Source organism: Eumetopias jubatus, unplaced genomic scaffold, assembly GCF_037043125.1.
Source record: "Eumetopias jubatus isolate StellerSeaLion01/CBP00866 unplaced genomic scaffold, mEumJub1_p1.0 scaffold_8, whole genome shotgun sequence".
NCBI lineage: Eukaryota > Metazoa > Chordata > Mammalia > Carnivora > Otariidae > Eumetopias > Eumetopias jubatus.
Window position 1 is genome coordinate 2,028,870 of NW_028274814.1, and position 26,226 is coordinate 2,055,095.

Sequence of the window (26,226 nt, forward strand, 5' to 3'; positions counted from 1 at the left end):
GATCCTATATATAAACTTTATAAGGTATCTTACATATAATAATGGAGCATTTTGTAGTGTTGAAATAAGATACATGGATTTATAGAAAAGTTTTTATTTTAAAGGGAAATTTATTGTTTTATAAATCTGTATTTTCATTTATTCTGCATTGAAAAGGAAAAAATCTTTGAAAGGTTTTGCTTTGAATAGCTGCTTTGGATTATGAATAATATAGGCCTTTGGAGTAAATATATAAGCAGGACCTTTGACCATAGACCTATCAGTAGAAACACATTCTTTTTTTTTTTTTTTTTAATTTTATTTATTTGACAGAGAGAGACACAGCTAGAGAAGGAACACAAGCAGGGGGAGTGGGAGAGGGAGAAACAGGCTTCCCGCGGAGCAGGGAGCCCGATGTGGGGCTCGATCCCAGAACCCTGGGATCATGACCCGAGCCAAAGGCAGACGCTTAACGACTGAGCCACCCAGGCGCCCCAGTAGAAACACATTCTTAATAATCAGTATGGTTTTTTATTTTTCTTTTTAAATCTTATATTTTTAAAAACTTTTTCTTTTACAGCAAGCCTGTGGTTATGAGTTTACCAGCAAGCTACATCGGATGTATACAGATATGAGCGTCAGTGCCGATCTCAACAATAAATTTAACAATTTTATCAAAAATCAAGACACAGTAATAGATTTGGGAATTAGTTTCCAAATATATGTTCTGCAGGTATGAGTATGTGTTCCATTGTGGGCATTTATTTACCACTTCAAATATTCTGATGCAAAGGATTAATGTATGGATGCCCGATTACATTTCTTTCAATCAGTGGATGGTAGCTTCTAAAGTTAACATGTTATATTGAATTGGAATGAAATGTGTCATGATAGAAATGTTGATGGGTTTTATCAACATTTTGAGGAAGGTAAAACAAAAAGGCGTTTTAGTCACTTAAATCATTTTACAAATTTTCATTTTTAAGTTAGGTATTTATTTGTTTAACTTCTTTCCTTCTAGGCTGGTGCATGGCCTCTTACTCAGGCTCCTTCATCTACATTTGCAATTCCCCAGGAATTGGAAAAAAGTGTACAGATGGTAAGTTTGCAGGAAATATGTTATAAGACCAAAGAAACTTTAATAATTGTCTTCATGTTATATTACTTTAAATATTTTTCCAAAGTCTTAAGGCCTCATATGATATAAAAGTATATGCACAAATGATAGTTTGTCTGCCTGTAGGAAGTGTTAAGTTAGTGTAGTTCCTAATATTAAAACTAAAATGCTAAGGGTGTGTCATACGGTTCTTTATCAAAGTGTATCTCTTATTTTTATTAAATCAGTTATCTGCTCTTAAGCAGTTTTAAATTACAGAAATTTTGGTATTAGAAGAAAATTTAGAACCCAGTACTTAAAATAGTCATTTTCTAACTTTTCATTTGAATTTGGAGCCAATTTTGTGCCCCCACATTTATCCCCTATAATAGTTATTTTTATTTCTGGGCTGTAATTTAGGTAAGTATTGGAATGTGAAATAATCTAGAAAAAATGCTTTAAAGTGTGACTGAATATAAACCTTACAACGCTTACCAAAAAGCTTTTAAAGAGACTATATCTTTACAGCTTTATTGGGATATAATTAATATACCATGTGTCCTAGCCTGTTCAGGTTCCTATAATAAAATACCACAGACTGGGTAGCTTATAAACAACAGAAGTATATTGCTCATAGTTCTGGAGGCTGGACACCTGAGATCAGGGTGCCAGCGTGGTCACGTGAGGGCCCTCTCAAGGTCACAGACTTCTTGTGTCCTCACATGGTAGAATGGGCTGTGGGGTCTCTTTTATAGTAAGCACTAATCCCATTCATGAGGGCTCCATCCTCATGATTTGAGCACCTCCCAAAGGCCTCACCTCCTAATACTATCATACTGGGCATTAGGATTTAGTATATGAATTTGAGAGGGACACAAATGTTCAAACCATAGCACTATATAATTCATTCATTCAAAGTATATAATTTCAGTGATTTTTAGTATATTCACAGTTGTGCAACCACCACACAATTTCAGAACATTCTTATTGCCCCAGAACTATCTCTCTAAAACCCCCTACCTATTAATAGTCATTCCCCATTTTCCCCCAACTCCCTTCCCCACTCCTCCCAGCCCTAGGCGATCTACTTTCTTTCTCTGTAGATTTGCCTCTTCTGGACATCTCAAAGTCTTACCATTTGTGACTTCATTCACTCAGCATAATGTCAGGGCTTATCCCATGTTGTAGCATGTATCAATAGTTAATTCCTTTTTATTGCCAAATAATATTCTATTGTATGGATATACCAAATTTTATTTGTCCATTCATCAGTTGATGGACATTTGGGTTGTTTCCACCTTTTTGGTATATGAAAATGCTACTGTGAACATTCATGTACAAGTTTTTGAGTGGACATGTTTTCATTTCTCTTGAAACTAACCTTTTTTAATTTCCTAACTCATCAAAAGAGGTTTCTTATCTCTTGACTGGATGGAAGTTTGGGTAGCATTTTTTTCTAAAGAAATCTTCATTATTGCATTTGGGCAGTAACTTGAGGTTGAAAATGGTATTTCATTACACTATTCCCTACAGATGTTTGCAATGGGTAATTTGAGTCATTTTTTAAAGTAAGTGTGTTTTTTGTTTCTTTCAAAATAAGGATTATAAAGACAATAACACAGTGTAGGCTCTGGAATCATAATTTCTGGTTTCATATGTCCTGCCATTTACTATGCTCTGTGACTTTGGGCAAATAACTTTCTGATATTTCTGATGTTAGGACTACTCAGAGTGTTGATATGAAGATAAAATGAAATAATGTAAAGCGCTTAGCCTGGTGTATAGTAAGTACTCAATAAATGGTAGCTGATACAGAAGAGGTAATAGTTATAGTAGTAGTGATAATAGCAGAGTATAAACAACCAGGTAGATTTCAAGATACCAAGCATAAGGTAGACTTTCAGACTAGGAGTCTAACTTAAGAACTTCTTGAGTCTTCTTTAGAAAGGCATGATAGCACAACCATCTTAAAACCTGTATGAAGAAAAGCATTCATTTGGGTGGGCAGGTTATTATGGATTTTGTAAAAAGGATAGATGCAAGCTAGGGGTAGGAGATGGGGTAGCCAGGTAAGACATTTTGATGTACTCGTCTTTAACAGTACTAAAACTTACTTCTTAAAAGAACCTGAGTTTTTGAATTGCAATTAAGGCAGAGAATAGGTGCTGCCAGAAATAGTTTCCTTCTAATTTTATGTTGTGGTTCTCTCTCCCCTTGAGTTAATCATTTTCCATTAACAGTTTTTTAACCCCTTCAACTTTTATTAATGTATAACCTTCATCAGGTTTCAGTTTCATCATTTGCAAACAGGAAGTGGGTTCTTTTCTGACTATAAAATTATGATTCCAAGAATATTGTCCTCTCCATTTGGATTTTCTCTAAATACCAGTAGAGGGAGTTTGTCCTTCTATTTTTTTCCTAGTAAATCCAAGTGTTCAGTTACATAGGACTCAAAATTCATCTGTGTACTTAACACTGTACATTTTCACATATAAATTAATTCATCTTGCCTTAGTGATGATTTATATGTTTTATATGTTAATCTTAAATATAGCAGTTTATCAAAAATGACTTTCATTTTACACATATGAATCTTAAAACTATGGAAATGAAGCTTTAATTAAAAGTAATTTATTTTGCATATTAGACCAATAATCTTCATTGTTGTATTTCTTTTGTACCTGGTCTACAAATCTGAATAATACCGAAGAAATATAAAGTAGTGTGTATTAATGCAGCTCTTTATTAGAAGTAAATATGAATTGTTTATTTTTAAGGCCCTTTGAGTTCTAATTAATACTCTCAAATGGTATTTAAAGAATGGTGTCCTAGCCTGACTATTATTTATTTTAAAATGAGAAGTTTAGGCAAGATATATTTTTTACTAATAAACTTTGGTAGCATAATTGTTTAATGATATAATGAAGCAAGGTTTTATAACTTTTGTCTTTGAATACCAGATGAATTTATAATGTTTCCATTTGGTACTCAATCTTTTTGTTCTTGACTAGTTATTTATGAAAATCTTTAATCAGATTTTAAATTTAAGGGTAAAGGAGTGTTTTCTGTTGGCATATCTGTTATTATCAATAAAACTTTATTGATAGTACTAGTTGTTAGGAGTAGAAAGAGGCAAAACATTGCCTTCAGAGCTTGGAATATACATCCCGATGCAGGGCTCGATCCCTGAAATATACATCCTTGCACTTAAATAATTTAGAACATTTTAAAGTTTGGTTTTCTCAATTTCAGAATGTTTTATTTTGCTTTTGTCCACAAAGTCATTATAAATGTTTCATAATTAAATTAGGAGTTATATAATAGTAATTGAATTTTATTGACACCTTTGAAGGTTATTAATTAGTCAAAGCCTACTTCTGGGATCCTTTCATGACATTATTTTTACTTTCATTTGTCTAGATTAGATCCAGGCAGAAAATCCTAAGTATTTCAATTGTTAGTTATTTCCTGTCTATCATGCCAGGGACTTGGTGGATTTGCACCATTGGAGGGAAGGCATGCTCAGCAAGTTAGCTTACCAGGACTAAGCAAACTTGGAATAGACTGCTGAAAAAATTCACTAATTCTCTTGGCTGGCAGGTCAAACATTGCTGATTGCTTTATTGAAACTTTGTTTTGGGAGTACAGAAGGTTAAGTTTGATACAATTAAAAGCTTTAGGTGTAAATATTACATGTGGCACATTATGCTGAAAGTATGTCCACAATTCTGAATTGTGATTTGATGTGTTTGCTTATTTTTCAGTTTAATAATGAAATTGAGTGTTTCGGGTTTTGTTTTGTTTTGTTTACATTTCGGTATCATTTTCTCACTATATATTTATGTTCTGACTCTTTAAAAGATATTTTTTGGATTGATGTCCTTCAATTACACATTCAATTCAGGGAAAGAGTTTTTTAAATTTCAAAGCAACGTTAATAGAATGTTAAATTGTTTACAGTAATATCAACAAAAGATATAAAGATGAGTACTTTGAAGTTTTGTTTGTATTAGTGTTTGGCTGGATGTGGAAGTTAAATTGTAGATACCACCTTATAGGTAACCACAGAAATACTAACCTGTCACTTCAGCAAAGGCATATGTTGGCAAATAGGAAAATAGAAATGAAGGTATGATTTGCATTTTCATATTGAAATTTATATGATGGTGTTTTTGGTCAGTAATTAGTATTTATAAAGTCCAAATTGCTATCATTCAAAACTGATAATCATTGACTATCTCATTTCTGAATTTATACAAAAAGTCAAATGTGGAGGGCTGTGGTTTAGTGGAGAGAACCCTGGACAAAGTTGTAAGTGAAAAGAGCTGCACTAATATTTGTATGATCTTGGTCAGGGACTTGCATGGATATGCTTTCTCATCTATAAAATGAGTAAGTGTACCAGATGGGTTATAATGTCTTCTCTGACATCAATTTCTTTTGTGTAGTAATAGCTAAGTAAGTTATGTTATAGTAGCTGAAAATACTTTTTTTTCTTTTTTACAGTTTGAATTATTTTACAGCCAGCATTTCAGTGGAAGGAAACTGACATGGTTACATTATCTCTGTACAGGTAACATGCATTTAATTATATCTAGTGTGGTGAAATTTACCTGATAAAAGTATTTTAATTTAGGAAAAGATTTCTTATAGCCTAATGATAGTTTTTTTCCCTAATGATGGCTTTTAACCTCTTTTCCTCTGTCTACCCTGCTGGTTATCATTAAAGCAACTATTAATGAAGTTTAAGTGCAGCACTTTTTTTTTTAAGATTTTTATTTGTTTATTTGAGAGAGAGCACACGCAGCGGGAGGGGCAGAAGGAGAGGGAGAAGCAGACTCCCCACAGAGCAGGAAGCCTGACGCAGGGCTCAATCCCAGGACCCTGGGATCATGACCCAAGCTGAAGGCAGACGCTTAACCAACTGAGCCACCCAGGTGCCCCAAGTGCAGCACTTTTTTAATAGTGCTTTATAAATTTATTCTGCTTATATTATTACTGCTTATTAAGAAAGTTTCTGAATTTTATAATAGTTTATTACATTTCTGTAACACACCAGTTTATCTAGACATTAGAAATTTTATCTAGAAACCAAGACTTGACAGGTCAGATACACCTAAAAAACTGTTTTCTCTAAATATGTCAGAAATCCTCAGAAATTTCTTTAACCATTATAGCATCATAAGGATATTTAACCATTTGATTTTTATTTGTGGTACTGTAGTGAACTGCAGTAATAAATGCTTTTTCCAAAATGTCGCAATTAATTTCCAGTAGTTTCAGTTTTAGAAAAGTTTAGTCAGAATCCAGTCCTTTGCTTCTTTTTGGAACAGTGGGGTCCACTTATTTGATAGTAGGATTAATACCTGAATGATTGTAGACTGTGCAGTTGCTCTGAGTTGCCTGAAGATGTTAGCCAAAGCAAACACTCAAATTCTCTCTACTTTCATTAAAGCTATGCTTTGAAAGTACATTGAATCAACTTTCCTTTTGTATAAGGAAAGGGTATATATCTCCTAGGAATGGCATGAGAATATTTGATCAGTCAGGTGCCATAACCTTTGTTAGGAAATTCTTTCACTCACATAAGAGAAATTTCATTAAGAGAAACTTCATCTAAGTAATTTCTTTTAAGTGCCATTTATTTGACCACTTTATATTTGTAATATAATGTCTCATTATGTTAGTACATATTAGTATATAATTGGTACATGTAATATATACTTATACAAGTTTATCTTTATTAAATTGGGCATTTACATTTTTTTCAGCAGTTTGTGAAATAAAGAGATATGATATTCTTAATAAGTGGTCAGTTTGTACTTGGCCTTTAGTTTTACATGTTATGAATTTTTTCTATTTTCATTTAGTAAATATAATTGGTTTTAAGGGGAAAAAATTGCTCAACCAGTGTTTTATTTTTATTTATTTATTTATTTATTTTTAAAGATTTATTTATTAGAGCGAGAGAGAGTGCACAAGTGGGAGGGGCAGAGGGAGAGAGAATCTCAAGCAGACTCCCCGCGAGCAGGGAGCCCGACACAGGGCTCGATCTCACAACCCTGAGGTCATGATCTGATCCGAAACCAAGAGTTGGACACTTAACTGACTGCACCACCCAAGTGCCCCACTCAACCAGTGTTCTAGATAACTAAAAGAATTTCTAATATATCTTAATGTACTTGAATTTAATTTAGTTTTACTTACCCTGAATGTCTTGTGGAGTTTACTCTCTTTGTTTTTCTAATTACCTCAGCAATAATCAGCCTGTCTCCTAAAGTATTTTAATGAGGGGCTCACTTTTTTGGTGTTCAGCAACTAATTGTATATGGAAATAAAGAAAAAACTATATACATAGTTTTTGCCATTGGAATTTGACCTGAAAAGTGTTATCAGTAACACCTTAAATAGGAAGGAGATCAACATTCTTTTCCTGTTTTTGAACTGTAGTAAATTCCCAAGCTGGTCCATAATAACCAGATTTTTGGAGCTCATTTGTTCTTTTTTTTGGTCTGTCTTTAGTGTTGTGTACATGTGTCTTAATTAAAGCCAAAGAGCTTATTCCTTTGGAAAAGAGATGTTAGCCTTGTAAATTCATTTCTTGTTTTGAATCACTGAAAGCACTGAAAATACCTGAGATCTATCAGTGAAGCCATTGGCTAAGGTTTTATTTTGGTTTTGTTTCTCATTAACAAAAAGTTCTCAAACACCATCCACCTTTAAGATGCTTGTTCTGGTGTCCCCACATTTGTCATGAGGCTCCAGGGCTCCTTTAAAACATTGGCTCTGATTCTGGACTGATCACTCAGAGTTCTGTTTCTCGAGAACCCCTGTCATTCATATTTACACATGTAATCAGAATTACTCTTTCCTAGTCCATTTCCACATTTCCAGGTATTTTTTGTATTGTAATCCAAGAGTCTTTACAAATGGTTGGAGATGGGGTATCAAGTGGTATTTGGAGGAAGTTAGAATCAGAACATGTAGGGTTATTAGCCTATTACGTCTGTAACCTTGAGCAAATTACTTAACTTCTCTGAGCCCATTTTTTCATCTTTATCTTTGTAAAATTCATGTATCAATTCAGAGAATCATCTTCTTTGTTCCTAGTACTGCTGTATGTTAAGTACAGATAAAATACAGAGGCCCAGCCCTCAAAAAACTCACATCTAATGGGAGGACAGACAAGTAGATAATTATGATAAATGTTTTGACTGTTGTAATAGAGAGACAAGCCCAGGGTATTAGTTTCCCTTGGATTGGTGGTAGCAGACAGCCACTGGTAAAGGAAAGCTTCTGAGTAAATAACATCTAAACTTGATTTTCAAGTGTGAATAGGACTTAGCCAAGATAGGCAAAGAAGGATGTTGAGAGCATATTACCAACAGAGGTGAGAATTTTAAGAAGTAAGCAACTATGCTAGGAGATGTGACAGAGCTACTGAATGAGAGAACGATGAAAATTCCATTGGATTTATGACTAGGATATTGGATAGAATTATTCTGAGAGAAAAACTGGATGAAGAAATAAATACGGAACCCAGAAATTTACACTGTCTGGATATAAATCAGTTTTATTTATGGCACATCAAGATTTTGTAGGAATCCTGTCAGCTGCTGAGAGAGAAGTTGAGAAATGAATTCAAGGAAGGTAACACTTCCTTGGTTAATACATAAATATGTAGATAATATATAAATAATACATATAATTAGATCGCACTAGCAATTAGTGAACTGTGTCCTATAAGTGTTATTTGCCAAAATGAAAGTCACACCATATTGTTGCGCATACCTTAAAAGGTTCTATTCTATCCTTGACTGAATTCTTTTCATTATTGATTTCAAGTACTTTAACAGCTAAAATTGTGAGGGCTTTTTACATTATCTAATGTCCAGTCCATATGTAGATTTCCCTGACTGTCCCCAGAGAGACTTTATTGCCTGTTTTTAATGTAATCAGAGGTCACTAATTGCGCCTGGTTATAGTGTTTTCCCGCTTCTTTTCCCTACCACTTCTTTCCTAACCCCTTTTAGCCCTCTTGACATACTTTTTTAAAAAGACCAGACAGTGTTTGGATTTGTCACATTATTTACTTGTGATGTATTTTATTTGTTTTCTATTGCCTGTACTTCTCTAAATTAGTATTTCTAAATTAGGTCCAAAAGTTTGATTCTATTCAAATTACATATTGTCAGCAAGAATACTTTTTATTTATTTTTTTTTAATTTTTTTTTTTAAAGATTTTATTTATTTGAGAGAGAGAGAATGAGAGATAGAGAGCACAAGAGGGAAGAGGGTCAGAGGGAGAAGCAGACTCCCTGCCGAGCAGGGAGCCCGATGTGGGACTTGATCCCGGGACTCCAGGATGACCCGAGTCGAAGGCAGTCGCTTAACCATCTGAGCCACCCAGGCGCCCAGCAAGAATACTTTTTAAATGGCAGTCCTGTATACTTCGTAATGCATTACATCTGAAGGCATGTAATGTCAGATTGTCCACTATTAGAGAACTAAAGTTGGTAAGGTGGTGACCACCAGATCTCTTCATTGTAAAAATACTCTTTTCCCCTTTTCAATGAACAGTTGATCCAAGGGGTGATACCGAGGTCCCATATGAATACCCTTTTTCAGGAACAACCTTACCTAATGGCTTTGGCACCCACTGATGATCATGGCCTGAATCAGTTATTCCATTACTGGCTGCAAATTGGTGATACTATATCATTCATTTGGCATTTAGTAACTGACATTCTTCTGTAAAGAAAGGCTTTCCCTTAGAGACTAAGGAGCTGTCGGTAATAGGAGAGTAATTTGGGTGAAACTATTGTGAGTTCTGCCTACTCATTACTTCCTGTAGTTGTAAATATCTCTTCAGTTATGTTTGGTGTATTTTTTGAAGTAAGTGTGTATCAGAATGCTTTATTCTAGTTTGGAGTTTCATCGAGTTTGCTAACCTATTCTGCAGATTAAATGACCTGTTTTGTCATTTTCCTTTTCTGTTTACATGGCAGTAATTAAGTGAATCATCAAATTAGAGATGTCCTTCCCTGCCCCACATGTGCCCTCTACCCTTATCCCAGTCTGTTCAACTGTGAGCTAATAGAATGGTGCTGAAAGGGGGGCAAGAGGCCCAGATACCCCTAATGCCAACAATTAAAAAATAGGAGGGGCGGGGAAAGGGCCTTAATATGGTACTAACTAGTTTTCCTGGTGTTGCAGAATGAACTTAATAACTAAATGACACTTTGACCCTTTACTGGCATTGTCTCCTAATGCTTCTTGGGTTCTGGTGGTGATGAAAGACTATTTGGTGTGGCAAGAAGCTCATTCTGGGTCCCAACCCATGACAGTATATTATAGCACTGGATCTGATATATACATCACTGGATGTGTGGCCTGATGGTCCTACTTCATCATCTACTTGCTTGACGCATTGTTTCATACTTGTTTCTGACATATGATTAAATAGTCCTTGCACAAATGATACAATTTATGTGATATTTTGCTTTTCACCACATTTCCCAAACTTAAATGTTGAGATGAGAGTCCTTAAAGTATTCTTTGTACTGTTGGCAGGATACTCCTGATGTTAACTTTTTACTTAAACTCTTTGTGCGAATTGATTATTCTAATTAATATATTAAACCTCCTTTCATGAAGATTCAGAGACAAATTTTTTCTTAAGGTGTTTCCAAATAATTGTCTGAGTAACTTGTTTCTGAAATAGATTGAGGCAGAATGAAAATTAGAATAGGCATCTCTCTGATAATAAGTTAGTTGAATTGACTTCATATCCTTTAAAATTTTTTAATTATATATGTATAAATCAAAGCACAAAATCTTCATCAGAGTTACTAATTACCACTAATAGGGAGAAAGAATGTAGCCTCTAGGGTAAGTTCATGTGAAATACAGCTTCCTTGAGTTAAAATGTAGAGCTCTAAAACCAGATCTTGTAGTGGTTTATTTTATAATCTGTTAACAATCAAATAATTCAGGGTGTGTGTGTATGAGAGACACAGATAAAGAAATACCGTCACTAAACCACAGCTTTATGCTTTAGGAAACAGTTTGTTGACTTGCATTAGCTTTTTATTTTACATGTTATATAGTGCATACATGTTTGTCATACTGTTTGTTACAAACTTTTCAGTGTGCTCTCTCCTTGGGATGTTGCAGAACCATAGTGTGCCTAAACCTGCTGTATCATTTATAGCTTTCAGGGTAGTATAGAATCTATAACTTTTTTATTCTATCAATTATTTCAGCAAAATAATGAATCTGTCTTTTTTGTCTCTCCTTCCATTTGTTTGCCCCTAGGAAGTTACTTGGAAGAATAATGTTTGTATATGAGACAAAATAGCATTGTTAAATTTTAGCAGAAACTGTGGGTTAGACAGAGCCATTGGAGAAGCATCTCCTGTATACTTGTAGACCTCCCTGAGTGCTTGAACGTTGCCAGATGGAGACAGCACATGAGGCGGTTATTTGTCACAAGCTGTCATTCTCTCCTTTTGTCTGTCTATCTGTCCATTTCTCCTCCTACCCTCACCTCCTCATAACTGCTTTTTCTTGCCCAAGTCATAGCTTTTCTAGTAACATTTAAAGACATTGTTACTTACTGGTAGAGGTATGATCATTTAATTGTGATTTATACTGCATACTCAAAACTAATAGCTCTCCCTCCAGCCCCCCAAACAAACAAACTGATTACACTGCTAGCAAGAATGGCTTCATAGCAATTTAATAAATCCTTGGTTCATTCTCCCAGGAGAAAGTAGCTGAAATAAACAATTATTACTCAAGTAATTTTGAAATGTTTCTTTGAATGATCAGTTTATTATCAACAATTTTGTTTTAATTGTAGGTGAAGTTAAAATGAACTATTTGGGCAAACCATATGTAGCCATGGTTACCACATACCAAATGGCAGTTCTTCTTGCCTTTAACAACAGTGAAACCGTCAGCTATAAAGAGCTTCAGGACAGCACTCAGATGAATGAAAAGGAACTGACAAAAACAATCAAATCATTACTTGATGTGAAAATGATTAACCATGATTCAGAAAAGGTATGGGGTAGTATTTCAAGGAATTTAAGCATTATAAATATATCTTTTTCATGAGATGTTTGCAGTTTTTTAAAGTAAGATAGTAATTGGTAATGTCCTTTGTATTTTGGAAGGCACTTGAGTCAGCTAACAATGCTGCAGGCTCCTTACAACTATGAGCTTCTGGAATCACAGAGAAGTTGGTGCCTATGTGCCCTTCATAGTTTGATTTCATTTGTCCCATACTGTGACAGTGTACTGAAAATTGTGAAAGAATTGCTATCAGGTGGATTCTGGTTATTTGAGGTTAAGAACTGTAGCGTATTTTTTTTCATGTGTTTAATTGATATTTATTTAATTACATGGTTCTGTAATAGGAAATGACCACCTATTGATATTATTTGTATGCATATTTGGCTTGTGTGACCATCCTAAATGCTCTCAGTCTCCTGGCCCTTCATTCCAGGACTCAACTAATAACCACCATATGGTTGTACTATCTGTCACAAGAATAGCAAGCCAGTAATATACTTCTTTTCTTTTTAGATTTTTTTTCCTAGTAACAAATTTTTGTTATTATTACAGTATATCTTGGATATTTAAGTGGTTCAAAAGCAATAGATGTGAGTTAAATCTAATTCATTTTGTGCCTATAAGAAAAAATTCTTGTAAATGAGGTATAATTTTTATTTTGGTGAAGTTAATAACCTACTATTTCTGTCATCAATTCATTTAATTGATGTTTGAGAGGCGGGAGGGCAGAGGGAGAAGAGAATCCTAAGCAGACTCCCGACTGAGTGCAAAGCCCAACATGGGGCTCAATCTCATGACTCTGAGATCATGACCTAAGCTGAAACCAAGAGTCAGATGCTTAATTGTGCCATCCAGGCACCCCTAATTGATGATATTTTTTAGCTTGTAATTGAATAGCTTTAAATGGCATATATTCTGAAATTCAAATGAAGCTTTTCTTAATACTGAGAAATAATTGATTTTTCTGACTTCAGCATCCTAACAAAATACTAAATTCTTAATATTAAGATTTTAATTAAGTCAATTAATTAATTGTAAGTTAAGCATGAATTTTTTAAAACCTAAAGTTTAAGTTTAAATTTGCAGGCTAAATTTTAAGGGCTTAAGAAGTTGTATAGTTTTCTAAAATGTATTACTTTTGCTGCCCAGGAATGTACAAAATATAGTTTGCTTGTTTGCACGTTAAATTTTAATTATGAATCTGACATTCCTTAGCAGAACTTCTTAGCTTAGTATTGAGAATGAGTTCATTTGCCAAGTGTTTTTTGATCCTGCTGATGAGAAAACTCACTGTATGATCAGAGTGGCTTTTTAAAGCCTGATAGAGAAGTTATGAATATAAAAATTGGCTTAACTTAACACTTGAGAAAAGGCCACTTGCTTCAGGTAGACTGAATTAAAACATGAGTTCAAGGGTAAACTTCATCAGAACCACACGAGGGTCATGTGTGCCGCTGGAAACTACTTGCTTCTGTCATCCAGTTATTTATAATCTGTATTTTGTTACTGCAACACTGTTTTTTAAACAATTTTTTTAAAGATTTTATTTATTTATTTGACATAGAGAGACAGCGAGAGAGAGAACACAAGTAGGGGGAGTGGGAGAGGGAGAAGCAGGCTTCCCGCTGAGCAGGGAGCCCGATGCAGGGCTCCATCCCAGGACCCTGGGATCAAGACCTGAGCCGAAGGCAGACGCTTAACGACTGAGCCACCCAGGCGTTCCATGTTACTGCAACACTTTAAAAGACATTTGGTTGCTCACTTTTTCAAAATGGGGTGATAGAAAAACTCTGAGCCTAGTAGTTCATAAGAATTAAAATGTTAAATTCTGTTTAAGCCAATGAGCTTTTGACTGTTTATCCAGTGGTTAATAATAGTTGGGCCACGAGATAGCTTATTTCTAAATCTAAACAGATTAAAATTCAAGTGTAAAATTAGAAAAGAATTGTTTTTTGCTTCTTTCTTTCTTTGACAGAAGACAGGTACTTTTCTCTTAAATAATCTTTATAATGTAAAATGATGAGAATTTAAGCCTTCTTTGGTCATTTAATTTCATGGCATATTATTTGCACAACTCCAATGATTTTACTTTTTATAAGTATAAATGAATTATTTTTAATTGTAGGAAGACATTGATGCAGAATCTTCATTTTCATTAAATATGAACTTTAGCAGTAAAAGAACAAAATTTAAAATTACTACATCAATGCAGAAAGACACACCACAGGTAAGTGATTTTTAATGTCATTTCTTTTGGAAATATTTAAGCATTGAACTTGACAAGTGGTAACTGAGATAATGCAAAACTTTGCACATCAAAATTGATAATGTGGTACATTTTTTTCTGGTTTATTCTCTGAATTTATGAATCTTGCAAACAAAACTGCTGCCAGTATTTTAGATTGTAAAAATAGTAATATAATGGGTATCTAAGGAAAAAGGTGTTGCAGTATAGTCATACTTACTTTTAGACTATATTAAAATGTGGAGCATTGCTTGCATTCTTCACAAAAATTCCTACCTTGAATAGTAATATAATCTCTCACATTTTTCATTTGTAAAATAAGGGAAAGCTTTATAACATTTTATTCAAAGAAAAGTTGTTAGAAATATTTCTCAAAATTTCATGTGCAAATGAACCACTTGGGATCTTGTTGATACTCACAGTGTAATCTAATAGGTCTGGAGTGAGGTTCAGACTACCAGATGAGCTGGTTTGCAAGGTGAACATCTACTGTTGATTCTTTTAACTCACTAATGCTTATTGCTTTGTTATGGGATAGCCTGGTAATGTCTCTTAAGTTTCTTGATTACCTTATATGTGCCACCCTATCCTTGGGCATGGGGCAGAATGCAAAGTTATATAAAATGTTAGGCCCTCTCCAGGAATTACTCCCCCATGGGGAGACTGATGGTTAGTTAATTGCTAATTAAATTTAAACCCTAAAATGTTTGCGATCCCATTTTTCTCTGGAGTAATGAATAGTAATTTGTAATATTTGGATTATAGTTTATCTTTTATTTTTTGAAAGATATTTATTTATTTGAGGGGAAGAGGGGCAGAGGGAGAGCGAGAGAGAATCTCAAGCAGAAGTCTTGAAAATCACTGCTCTGTGTCATTTAAGTTCTACTTTATTGCCTGTTTACATTAAATACATTTTACAATAGTGTTAATTTTTTTAATAACCTTCCAACTTTAACCCAAGAAATTATAAATAATTGACTGTAGGTATTCGTTTGGTAATGGTTATGTGATACTGGGCACATGATAACTGTGTAATTTGATGCTCGGTATTGATTGGAAATTTATGTAAACTCACTGATAAAATCAGTTATGAAAGGTTCAGTGACTTAATGTCTCATTTAATTTTTTTCCTCCCCCTGTGAAACAGGAAATGGAGCAGACGAGAAGTGCTGTAGATGAGGACCGGAAAATGTATCTCCAGGCTGCTATAGTTCGTATCATGAAAGCACGAAAAGTACTTCGTCATAATGCCCTTATTCAAGAGGTAAAAGGAGGAGAAGCCCTCAAGGTTTTTTGTGGTAACGGGTATTATCAATGAATGGATTAGGAATGTTTCTTTGTCAAAATGATACATAAATAATAGGATTCCCAGATAGCGTATAGAAATGCCTCATTACTTAATGAAAACAGTTACTCACTTATAATTTCAGTATTAAATTCAGGTTTGCTTTGGCTTAGATTTAGAGGTCTAAAGTTCACCAATATTTTGAGCCTTCTGTCCAGTTATTGAAGGAAATCGATGATTTCAAATATTCATTCCATAAATATATGAGTGTCTACATGTGATAGAGTGCTGTGCTAGTCATTAGGGATGTGATGCAGAGCAACCCAAGATGTGGTTCCTGCCCTTTCAGAGTTCACCTTCTAATAGGGAAGAAATACATTATTGAAATAGTATGCAAGCAAAATATAAAATTACATTAACATGCAGTGGAAAAGAGCTACAGTAGTATGAGAATGTACACAAAAGTACTGACTTAGGGGATGTTGGGGAAAGCTTTCTTGAGAAGGCGTTAGTTCAGCTAGGACTTGGAAGGTGAGTGAAGTTTAAATAGAAGCTGGGGAGTGTGGATGCGTATTTAGATAGATGAATTAATTTATAGTTTAATTTAGTTATTTATGAATATTATTGGATTTTGCTGTGTCTGTGTTCTGTTTTGTAATTCCTTCACAACAGAAACATTAGGCCTTTTCCTTATTTTGCATTAAATTTTTTTTGTCATCACCATTGATCTAATTGTTTCCTCTCTCCTTGTGCACTGACATCTGAGCTTAAAAAATTTAATAATGTTCATGGCATTCACTTGCTTGATGTATCACATCCATCCATTTAGAATGATTTTAGTCATTTTAATTAATACGATTTTGTAACTACTTTATATTTTTCCCATATGGATTAGGTCTGTTTGATGGAACCTCAGTACATTTGAGGCACTTCACAGCTGATTGGTTAAAAGTAATTATTTATAGCTGACTGATTAGCAGTAGTTTGACATCCATGTCTCTCTCACACAGGTGATTAGCCAGTCAAGAGCTAGGTTTAATCCTAGTATCAGCATGATTAAGAAGTGTATTGAAGTTCTCATAGACAAACAGTACATCGAACGCAGCCAAGCGTCAGCAGATGAATACAGTTACGTAGCGTGATGTCGCTCTCCTCTAGTGTGGGTGTGAGAAGATCATTGCCATCACCATTTGGTGTGTTCCTGTGGGAAAAAGCAGGCCTGTGCCTCCATAATTTGGTCATTTGGCAGCCCCTGTTTTTCTGCTGTTTACAACATCACCAGTGCCACGTCATGAGCGTCAGAGAAAATGCCTAGAGATATTTCAAGCTCATGTCATTATGACATTTCTTAAAACTTTATTAAAAGAATGAGTGAAGTATTGCTGAAATGTGGAAATTTGGTTGGGTACCATGCTTTTTCTCCCTTCACGTTTGCAGTTGATGTGTTTTTTTTTTTTTTTAATGTATCTTAAAGGACATAAAATAAAAAACTTAAATATTGTAATATGACAGATAACCTAATAATTGTATCTACATTAAAATGACAAACATGATAATGCTGCTTGTCAAATAAAAAAAATAAAGAAATAGAATGCCTTTTTTTATGTGGATGGAGTATCACACATAATAGTATATATATAAATGTTCATGAGTCATCATAGCAGCTAATGCAGCTTTAGTTGCATTTTTATCCAAATGGTTTAATTCACTTTTACTCCTACTTAAGTCCTACGTGAAAAATGTCTAGATTATTGTTCTTGAATGCATAATAATGCATTCAACATAAAGAATGTTTTATTTTTATGGATTGGAACTGTGTTGGATTATGAGCATTTTGAATGTCGAGGATTTAATTCTATCAAGAGTTTCTGGTGATAGGCTTACACCACAGAAATAAAGGACGAGGAGAATATGTGGTGGCCTCAAGTCTGGCATAGAAAGAGTTTCTCATTCAAAAGTTGTCTTCTGTTTTCATAATACATTAATTCTAATATAGACAAATACCCCAACTCTCTCAAATACCTCCCTTTCTACCTTTCTCTGGGTTATAGGAGATCCTGTGATACCAGTGTATTCTTTCCATTCTCCTACCTATATATTACCCTTACACACCCTAACATTTTGACACTAGATTCACTCTCACAAGTCATAGGTGCGCTTAGCACTGCATAACCTAAATACCTTTTTTTTTGTCTGTATGGTGCATTACACCAGGTGCCACTTACATATGGACATGAAATTCCACTATTTTGTTTATTATATATATATATATATATATATATTAACAGCAGTATTAGAATACTCTGGTCTATTGTATTATCTATCTATTCCACCACCACTATGATACACATAATGTAATTTTTTTAAGCTGGAATGTTTTAATGCATATCCCACATGAATCATTTTACTTACAGTACTTCAGTTTGTGTCTCTGACCGATAAGATCTTTTTTAAAAACAACAAAAACACAACTATAATGGCATTATTACACCTAACAATAATTACTTAGTATCATCTAATATGTGGTCCATATTCAAATTTGTTGCAAAATGGCTTCTACAGTTGGTTGGTTTGATTGCACTTTTTCTGACTCCTGTCTCTTTAAGTGTTGAAAAAAATCTACTGAACTTCCAATGACTTACTTATATACTGTATTTCTCATTTTACCTTTCTTCCTAGAGAGGAAGTAATGGCAAACCATATTAATATTGTACATTCACTGTCAGAAAACAAACCTTTGTTTTGATAACTTGTTGATAAAGTTTCCAAATTGATTCCTTTTTTTTAGTATTTATAAATGTTAAATTAAGTCTTATCTTGATATCTAAATCGTCAAGAAAATATATTGAAAAATGGACAAAATACTTGTGCTGAGGTCTACAGAAATGACTGGCAAGAGTTTTCTTCACATCTTTTTCTCATTTTACCTGAAAGGAAACATTAAAGATACACTTGTGTGTGAGGAAGAAGAGGCCAGACACATTTGACCAAGTCTCCATCTGAAAGGGAGCAGTGTTTCAAATGAAGTCTAGCACACACCTTCCACTGAGGAGAATGAAGGGAAGGTTACAGTCTGGTCAAGTTAGGTCAAGCATTTGAAGTCATTACTGCAGAAGACCCTAGCACATGGCCCAGAGCACTAACCTGGCAGGCCCTGTGGGCAGAGGGGGTCAGAGCTGAAAAAGGGAAAGAAGAGGAAGGAGAGGAAAGGCTTCTCTGTGCTTGATCTTGGAACAAAAATAATGTGAGCAAAACTTTCAGAAGCTTTTAAAAAATTATTATTAATACTGAGATAGTTAACACAGTGAGTCAGTGATAAACATTTTTCAGCCAGACAGCATGCAACTTTTGTTCACACTCTGTCCTCTTTGAAACCGGATTATTTTAATTGCTGCTGTAGGTTTATTCTAGGGGTTTAGTCCAAGATTTTATGACAGTTTGCTTTACTATAAACAAGAGAAGAGATACTTCTGGGGTTTGTGTTTTGCTTTATTTATAACTTACTACCTTTATAGGATTTTATAACCTGTATATGCTACAATGCTATAAAGTTTCTGTTAATTTTTTTAACCTTTACTGAGTACAGACTGTGACTGGTGCTTCCTCATATGTTATTTCGTTTGAACTTCAGATAATCCTGTTAACCAGGCAATGCTCCTCTCTCCTAGATGAGGAAACTAAATCAGGGGTTTTCCAGGAGTCATTGCCAGAAACTGCAGAACCTGAATTTAAATCCCAGTCAAAATTGTGGACCTAATAAATGCAGTCTCTCTCTCTCTCTCCTTCTCTCTCTCTCTCTATATATATATAAAATAGCGTATAAGATAGAAGTAACTTCAGTTTTTACATAAAGAATAGTTTTTCCTGACTTTAAAGAATAAAAATTTGTTTCTAGGTGATTTGTGAGAATCAACGCTTCCTATTTTAGTTTCTTAAGATACTTATTTAAGAAGTATATATACATTGTTAAACAGCTTATAGCTGATTCGTGGCAAAGGGTACTTGCAAATTTAATATCTTACATTCACATGTACAGCTATAGAACATTTATTTCAAGTATATATACTTAATGCAAACGTGTGTTCAGTTAAAATTTCTCCAACTATGTAGTAGCAATAGATAATTTATTAAGCTCTTAATTTTGGTTTCTAGTACACATTCTTGGTTGAGCAAGGTCAAAGTAAAGATGTGAACTTTTAAAGTACTAGTCCTAAGGGCAGCTGTACATAGACTGTAACTAAATGAGTAGAAATAATATGGAGAGGCCCACTGGTTGAAGTTCATGAAGCATATCTGAAGCTGAGGCAATTAAATTAGGCAATTCTTATGTGAGATATACTACCCCATGGGCTAGAATTCATTAAGGTAGGATTCACTGATGGGGAGAAAAGCCCCTTTCATATATAGTGACTATACAACAGGAAATTCTAAGGATCTTTCCTTCCCCTGCTCTCCGTCCATAGTTGAGCCAATTCACCTTTCATCATCTAACAAACATGTACTGGTGCCACGGTATTACGTGGATGTGCCACGGTATTACGTGGATACAATCGTTGCAATGACAAGCAAAAAAGATATGGTCTGTGCCAACATGGAGCTTTTAGACTTGTAACAATCAGTCATAAATATGCCATTTCTAATGTAAGTGCTTGCGAAGGAAAACCCTGGGTACCTTAAGGAGAGTTGCATAAGAGAAGTTAGAAGGGCAGAAAAAGCGGGAGAGCATATTCTAAATAGTAACAGCAAAGATCCTGAGGTAAGCAGCAGCAGCCGTAACCTAAGAACCAAAGTACCTGTATGGCTAAAATACGTGGCTTTTATGCAGGGCAAAAAAAAAGTTGGGTGGTAGGTGCATGAATATTCATTTTATTATGCTTTATAGTGTACATATTTATATTTTTTCTTTAGTGTTTGTGAACTATTTCAAAGTACTGTTTGCACATTTCAGTGGAAAATGGGTAACCTGCGTTAATGTGAAGAACAGAGTCTAGAGGGCTGATGATGGATAGTGTGGATCCTAGGAGACCACCGCGAGGTGAGCAGTTACGGTGGTGGTGGCAGCGGCCATCTCCAGAGCGATAAAAGTAGATGAAGCTGACATGTCTTCGTAATGCGTTGGGCTCGGGTGAATGACGAAAGGGATGAGTCAAAGATGGCTTGTAGATTTTTGGCTTTCACAACTCATGCAACTTAGTGAGTTAGAGGAAGCCTGGAACAGGACGAGGATGGGGGAGGAACATAATGAGCTTGGGTATAACACCTTGCATCTGATGTGCTTTTGAGATAACCGAAGGGAACAGGCAGTTGGTTCTACAGCCTCAAACCGCTTTGTAGAGGCTCCTGCCCTGAATCTTGGAAACCATTCCCTAGAGGCTTTTTGATCCATTCTCATTTCCTTGACTCTTGCCATGAATTCAACAATGTCCAGGTTAAATGTGGTTAGAGATAAACATTTATTGCCAAACAAATGTATTACATACATTTTGAATCATAAAAACAAGAATGAAAAGGGATGAGAATATTTAGAAGTTTATACCCATTCTAGGATTTGTCTTTCTGTACTTCGGTGGGTGGTCTTTGTTATCCCACTTTGAGGCAAGGACACATTTATGGTAGTGGGGTAATTGAGCCAAAAGTTAATCTGCCATATGATTATTTCTTATATTCACAAATCTCTGTCAGCTACTGGTTACACACTGCCCTTGAGGGAGAAATATATCAGTGTTTTGCATTCCCCTGACAAGCTTAACGATACCATTTTTCAGCAAAAAGAAGGAACCTTTGGGAACCAACTTGTGGGAAAGAACTTGAGCATGAAAGGAAGGGTTTTTCCATTTTTGTTTATTATTTTTCTCCATTTTTAGTAGCTTACTCTTTATAGTTACAGTAGTTGAAGAATTACAGCTTGTGTTAAGTTAGCAGTCCTGGGAGCAGGTAAAGTTAGTGGGTTAGCCAAATTGATATTTTCCTTGGAAGAACTTTGGTGGTGTAGGGAAAAGATGAAAAATTTCTGGTTTTATCAACTAGCTCATGAGACTACCCCTAACACTGCACTCAGTCATCTGCTGAGAGCCTCAACTTCTTAAAGTGGGTGGGTTTTACCTATTTGTCTCTTAGGGAAGAAAGGACAGACATGATAAGCAAAGATCTTCTTTTAGTAGTAGTAAACTGGCTTAGCATAAATTGTAACTAATATTTGGCCCAAGGAGGCCACTGATACAGCAGAAATATTCAGACATTAAAGGAAAAGTTGAATGCTGAATAGAAAAAAAAAGCTGTTTTAGTGTTTTAGTTTATATAGTGATGAAGCGACAAAATTTAAATCTGTGCTATGAAGTAAATATCTGAGATTCCTTGTTTAGATTGTATATTTTAAAATAACCATCTCTACATGTTGACAGTCAGGATGAAGATCTCCAGCCACTTGGTAAATTGGAAATGTATGAGAAGAAATCAGGTGCCTGCTCTCCCCACTTGTAAACTATGTGCTTGACCCTGTTTGGGGCCACCTTGTCCACTGCTCCACAAAACAGGGAAGAGTGGCACTCAGAGTAAGGAAGAGGTGTCCATAGCCTAACACCCCAACTTTTTTGTGCTTTCACTTGCATTGACCCATGTCTGAATGGAGGGAGCCAGTATGCATTACACAGGAGATTGTCCATTTAGGAGGCCAATACTAGCTCTGAAGAAGTAAGGCTCACTGCTGGCCCAGTAATTTAATTTCCAATCTGAGGGGCGCCTGGGTGCCTCAGTCGTTAAGCGTCTGCCTTTGGATCAGGTCGTGATCCCAGGGTCCTGGGATCGAGCCCCGCATCAGGCTCCCTGCTCCGCGGGAAGCCTGCTTCTCCCTCTCCCACTCCCCCTGCTTGTGTTCCCTCTCTCGCTGTGTCTCTCTCTGTCAAAAAAATAAAATCTTTAAAAATAAAATAAAAATAAATCCAATCTGATTAGATCCAAAAGTTTGGAGACCTAGGGGAAGAGCTTGAGGCAACTAATCTGGGATTCTCTGTGAAGCAGAGATAAAGGAAGAACCAAAGAGCTACCTGATTCATTTTTGTCCCTAGTAGACTATCAAACCCATCAGGAATGACTCATAAAAGGGCAAGTAAGTGGCCAACTAAGGAATCTCATGGAACACAGTGGAGCACAGTAGTAGAGTGCTATGGTTTCTGAAAATACACTAGAGAAACACAACGAAGTGTGATATGAACTGGGAGTTAGGGTAAGTCCTCTTCTGTTAAGTGTTTATTTGCTGTGGACATGTATGTTCATTTTTATGAGAATGATATAATGTATTTAGCTACATATTGAGTAAGTTTACTCTTACTCTACTGGGTTGGATAGTGCCCCCCCACCCCCCAAATTCATATCCCCCCAGAATCTGTGAATGTGACCTTCTTTGTCAGTAGGGTCTTTGCATTTGTAATTAAGTTAAAGTGAGGCCATCCTGGGTTAGTATGGGCCCTAATATATTGACTGGTGTCCTTCTAATTAAATGGAAATTTGGACACAGACACAGGAAAGAAGACCATGTGAAGACAGAGGCAGAGATTGGAATGTGAAGCAACAAGCCAAGAACACCAGGGATTGCTGGGGACCACCAGAAACAGACAAGGAAGAGAGCACCAACATCTTGGTTTTGGACTTCTAGCCTCTAGAATTGTGAGTGAATAAATTTTGTTGTTTCAAGCCACCAAGTTTATGGTGCTTTCCTATGGCAGCCCTAGAAAACGAATACAGTTCCCTTTATACATTTTTTCAATGGGTTTGTTTAAAATTTTTTTCTGGGCTTTTAATATTTTAAATAGTTTATATTTTAGTTAGGAGATTACACTTTCATATAAAAGCCAATGAAACACAAAATTTTCCAGTTTTTCCTTAAAAAGACATAGAGAAAATAGTTCCCCAAGAATCACCATTTACCAGATGATGAATATGTACACAAAAAGCCAAATGCTCTCCTGCAGGTATGATTGGTTAGCATATTTGGGTAGTTAAACCTTGTATTCAATCTGATGTGAACCTATAAACTGTACTGCTCTCCGGACAGAGTCATCACTTCTGCTGCATCTCCATGGAAATCATATTACTGATCCCACACATATCAGGAGAAAATGAGGAAGACTTGGAGCAAACCCAAGTCCACTATAGTTCTTACTATAGTAAGAACTATACAAAAAAGGCCTCAGCCAATGGTATGTAGCATCCTATTTGTGTGTGAAGTGTGGCACATACTGTGAAGAAACAGGAAAAACTCTGGTTAGATCCTAGCATGCATCTATGGTCATGTTCTCTAATGTAGGAGTGTCTCTTGGTTCAGTCCTTGGACTTTTTCTATCTACATCAACCTTTTTTGGTGATCTCGCCCAGTGCAATGGCTTAAATTCTCTCTATATACTAGTGACATCCAAAATAACCTCCAGTCCAGGCCTCTCTCCCACATTCTTCAGAAGTGTATGTCCAATGACCAACTCAATCTCCATAGTTGGATGGCTAATGAACGTATCTATGTTAGCATACCCAAAACTAAACTTCTGGTCTTCTGCAACCCCATACGTGTTCTACTTATAGCCTTTCCCATCTCCATTGATGGCAACTCCTTCCTTCTAGTTTCTCAGGCCAAACCTTAGAGTTTCCTTTACTCTATCTCTCATATCCCACTTGTTGACTCTGCATTCAGAGCATATTCAGAAAATGGCAGATGGATTGCACCAGAGACAATGACAGTATTCTGGCAGAGCAGCAGATCTGTGTATCAAGGGGTAGGCTGCAGATAAGCATATCAGCATGACTGGAGGCAAGGGACACTCAGCAGTATGGACAAGCAGAACCTGCATCAGCAAAGGAGTCAGTAGATATCAGGGCCCAGCTATGAGTCTGGGAATGTGCAAGCCAAGACCCAGCATTTTTTATAACAGAGATCATGTACAAGAAGCAATACAAAACCTCAGTTAACCCAAGTGGAGCCAGCCTAAAGGTCTCAGAAATAGGAAGAAGTTCACTCACCAGAAATGGACACCAGACAAGCCTGAACTAGCAGTGCTGGACTATATATCTCTTCTCCTGCAGGGATTTGGTCTGGAGGCTGGAATGGGGCTACACCTGCAAAGGAGGTCAAGAGGCCCCAGTTTGGAGAGACTGTGAGATACTGGGGTGATAGTAAAGCTGGCCTAACACATTCTAACAAGATTACCAAGGAAATTTGTTTCTGATACACTCTGATTCCAAACAAGAAGGACAGACAGTTGAGTGTATGTACTGAGGACCTAGAGATGATAGTTCCCAGGCTTGTGTCTTATGGGCCCCAGTAGGATTAATGCACAGCGTTAGGTTGGAGCTTAACAGTCAAATAGTTAAACCTCATACTGAAAAAGCCCCTTCCATATGTTTTTGGCTTAAATGAAATAGCTTTGTCTTTCATGTGCAGCAGAAATACCCAAGGAGACACCTCCAGTTCTCCAGGTTAGAGTAAACATTCTAGATGTTCCCTTTGTGAACCAAATGAAAGGAACCTCCAGAATCTCCAGAAGAATTGGTAACATGAGAGACAACAAATGCTGCCTGGTTTGGTTCCTTTTTCCTAGAAAGGAAAAGACTGAGGGCCTTTTTCTTGACACCAGGCTGAAATTGCTTGGACAACCAAAAATCTGCTCTTCTAGAATTGAAGTATTAAGGTTTCTATGCCACTGTGAATTGAGGGGTCTGGAAAAATCTCTGACCAAAAACACCTTCCAAACATCACCCTCACCTCAGTGTCTAAAATTTCTCTATTCAAGACTCCTTTGGATTTGAGTCAAAATTCCTGGTTATTGTGCGAACTGGTTTTCTGGGAGGGCTCACGCGTTTAGAATGTCTCTGCTTTTCCACCAGATGAACCCAACAAGTTATATGTCTGTCTGCCTAAAGGAGTCAGGTCACAAATCTTGAGCTGTGGTTGGAAGGAGACCATCTGAAGAGTTCTGGAGGTGGGAGGATCAGCCCAAGAGACTGTCAGAAAAAGGCAGGGACACTGGGAGGAAGCAGGAATTGGGGAAACAAACGTTTCCCATGGTGCTCTGCTAGAGATCTTTATCTCCCTTTGGTGGTTTGAGTTCTGGCAAATAGAGGCATTCTTTGCAAGAAACTCAGACATTCAATTATTGGGATGAGTTTTTACTATTTTGGGACATGAAGTTTTGTCCCTCCAACTAGAGTGTCATGTTTTCATGGCAACTGGTGTGTGTTGGTGTGTGTGTGTTTGTGGTGTAATATAGGGTAAGATGATAGAGTGACTAGGAATGGGTCACAGAGTGCTAAATAAGGATATTGAAACAGAAATGATTCTATAAGGAAAACCCCAATAATAGCCAGAAACTAGAAGTACTAAACTATCTGATCAGAGCCATGGCCCACACATGTGTCCCATTTGGGGCAAAGGGGAAATAGGGTACTTAGAGCATTCTCAAGATTTCATCTTATTAGTGAGGGAAAGGAGGACCTTGGTGTAGGGAAGTAGTTTGTACGGTGTTTTTGGTTTTACATGGAATAGTAAATATTTGTTTA

General features: G+C 35.9%; 1 protein-coding gene across 5 annotated transcripts in view; it reads left to right on the forward strand.

The window, feature by feature from the left end:
- Positions 1–17,252, forward strand: part of CUL2 (cullin 2) — a 102,531-nt gene extending 85,279 nt beyond the window's left edge. For all 5 annotated transcript variants that reach the window (XM_028120943.2, XM_028120942.2, XM_028120944.2 and 2 more), the window contains exons 15-21: positions 560–712; positions 1,001–1,078; positions 5,582–5,648; positions 11,940–12,142; positions 14,280–14,381; positions 15,547–15,663; positions 16,695–17,252. In XM_028120943.2, the coding sequence (XP_027976744.1) occupies positions 560–712; positions 1,001–1,078; positions 5,582–5,648; positions 11,940–12,142; positions 14,280–14,381; positions 15,547–15,663; positions 16,695–16,826 (852 nt within the window). In that variant the 3' untranslated portion in view covers positions 16,827–17,252. The remainder of the gene's footprint in view (positions 1–559; positions 713–1,000; positions 1,079–5,581; positions 5,649–11,939; positions 12,143–14,279; positions 14,382–15,546; positions 15,664–16,694) is intronic.
- The last annotated feature ends 8,974 nt before the right edge of the window (positions 17,253–26,226 follow it).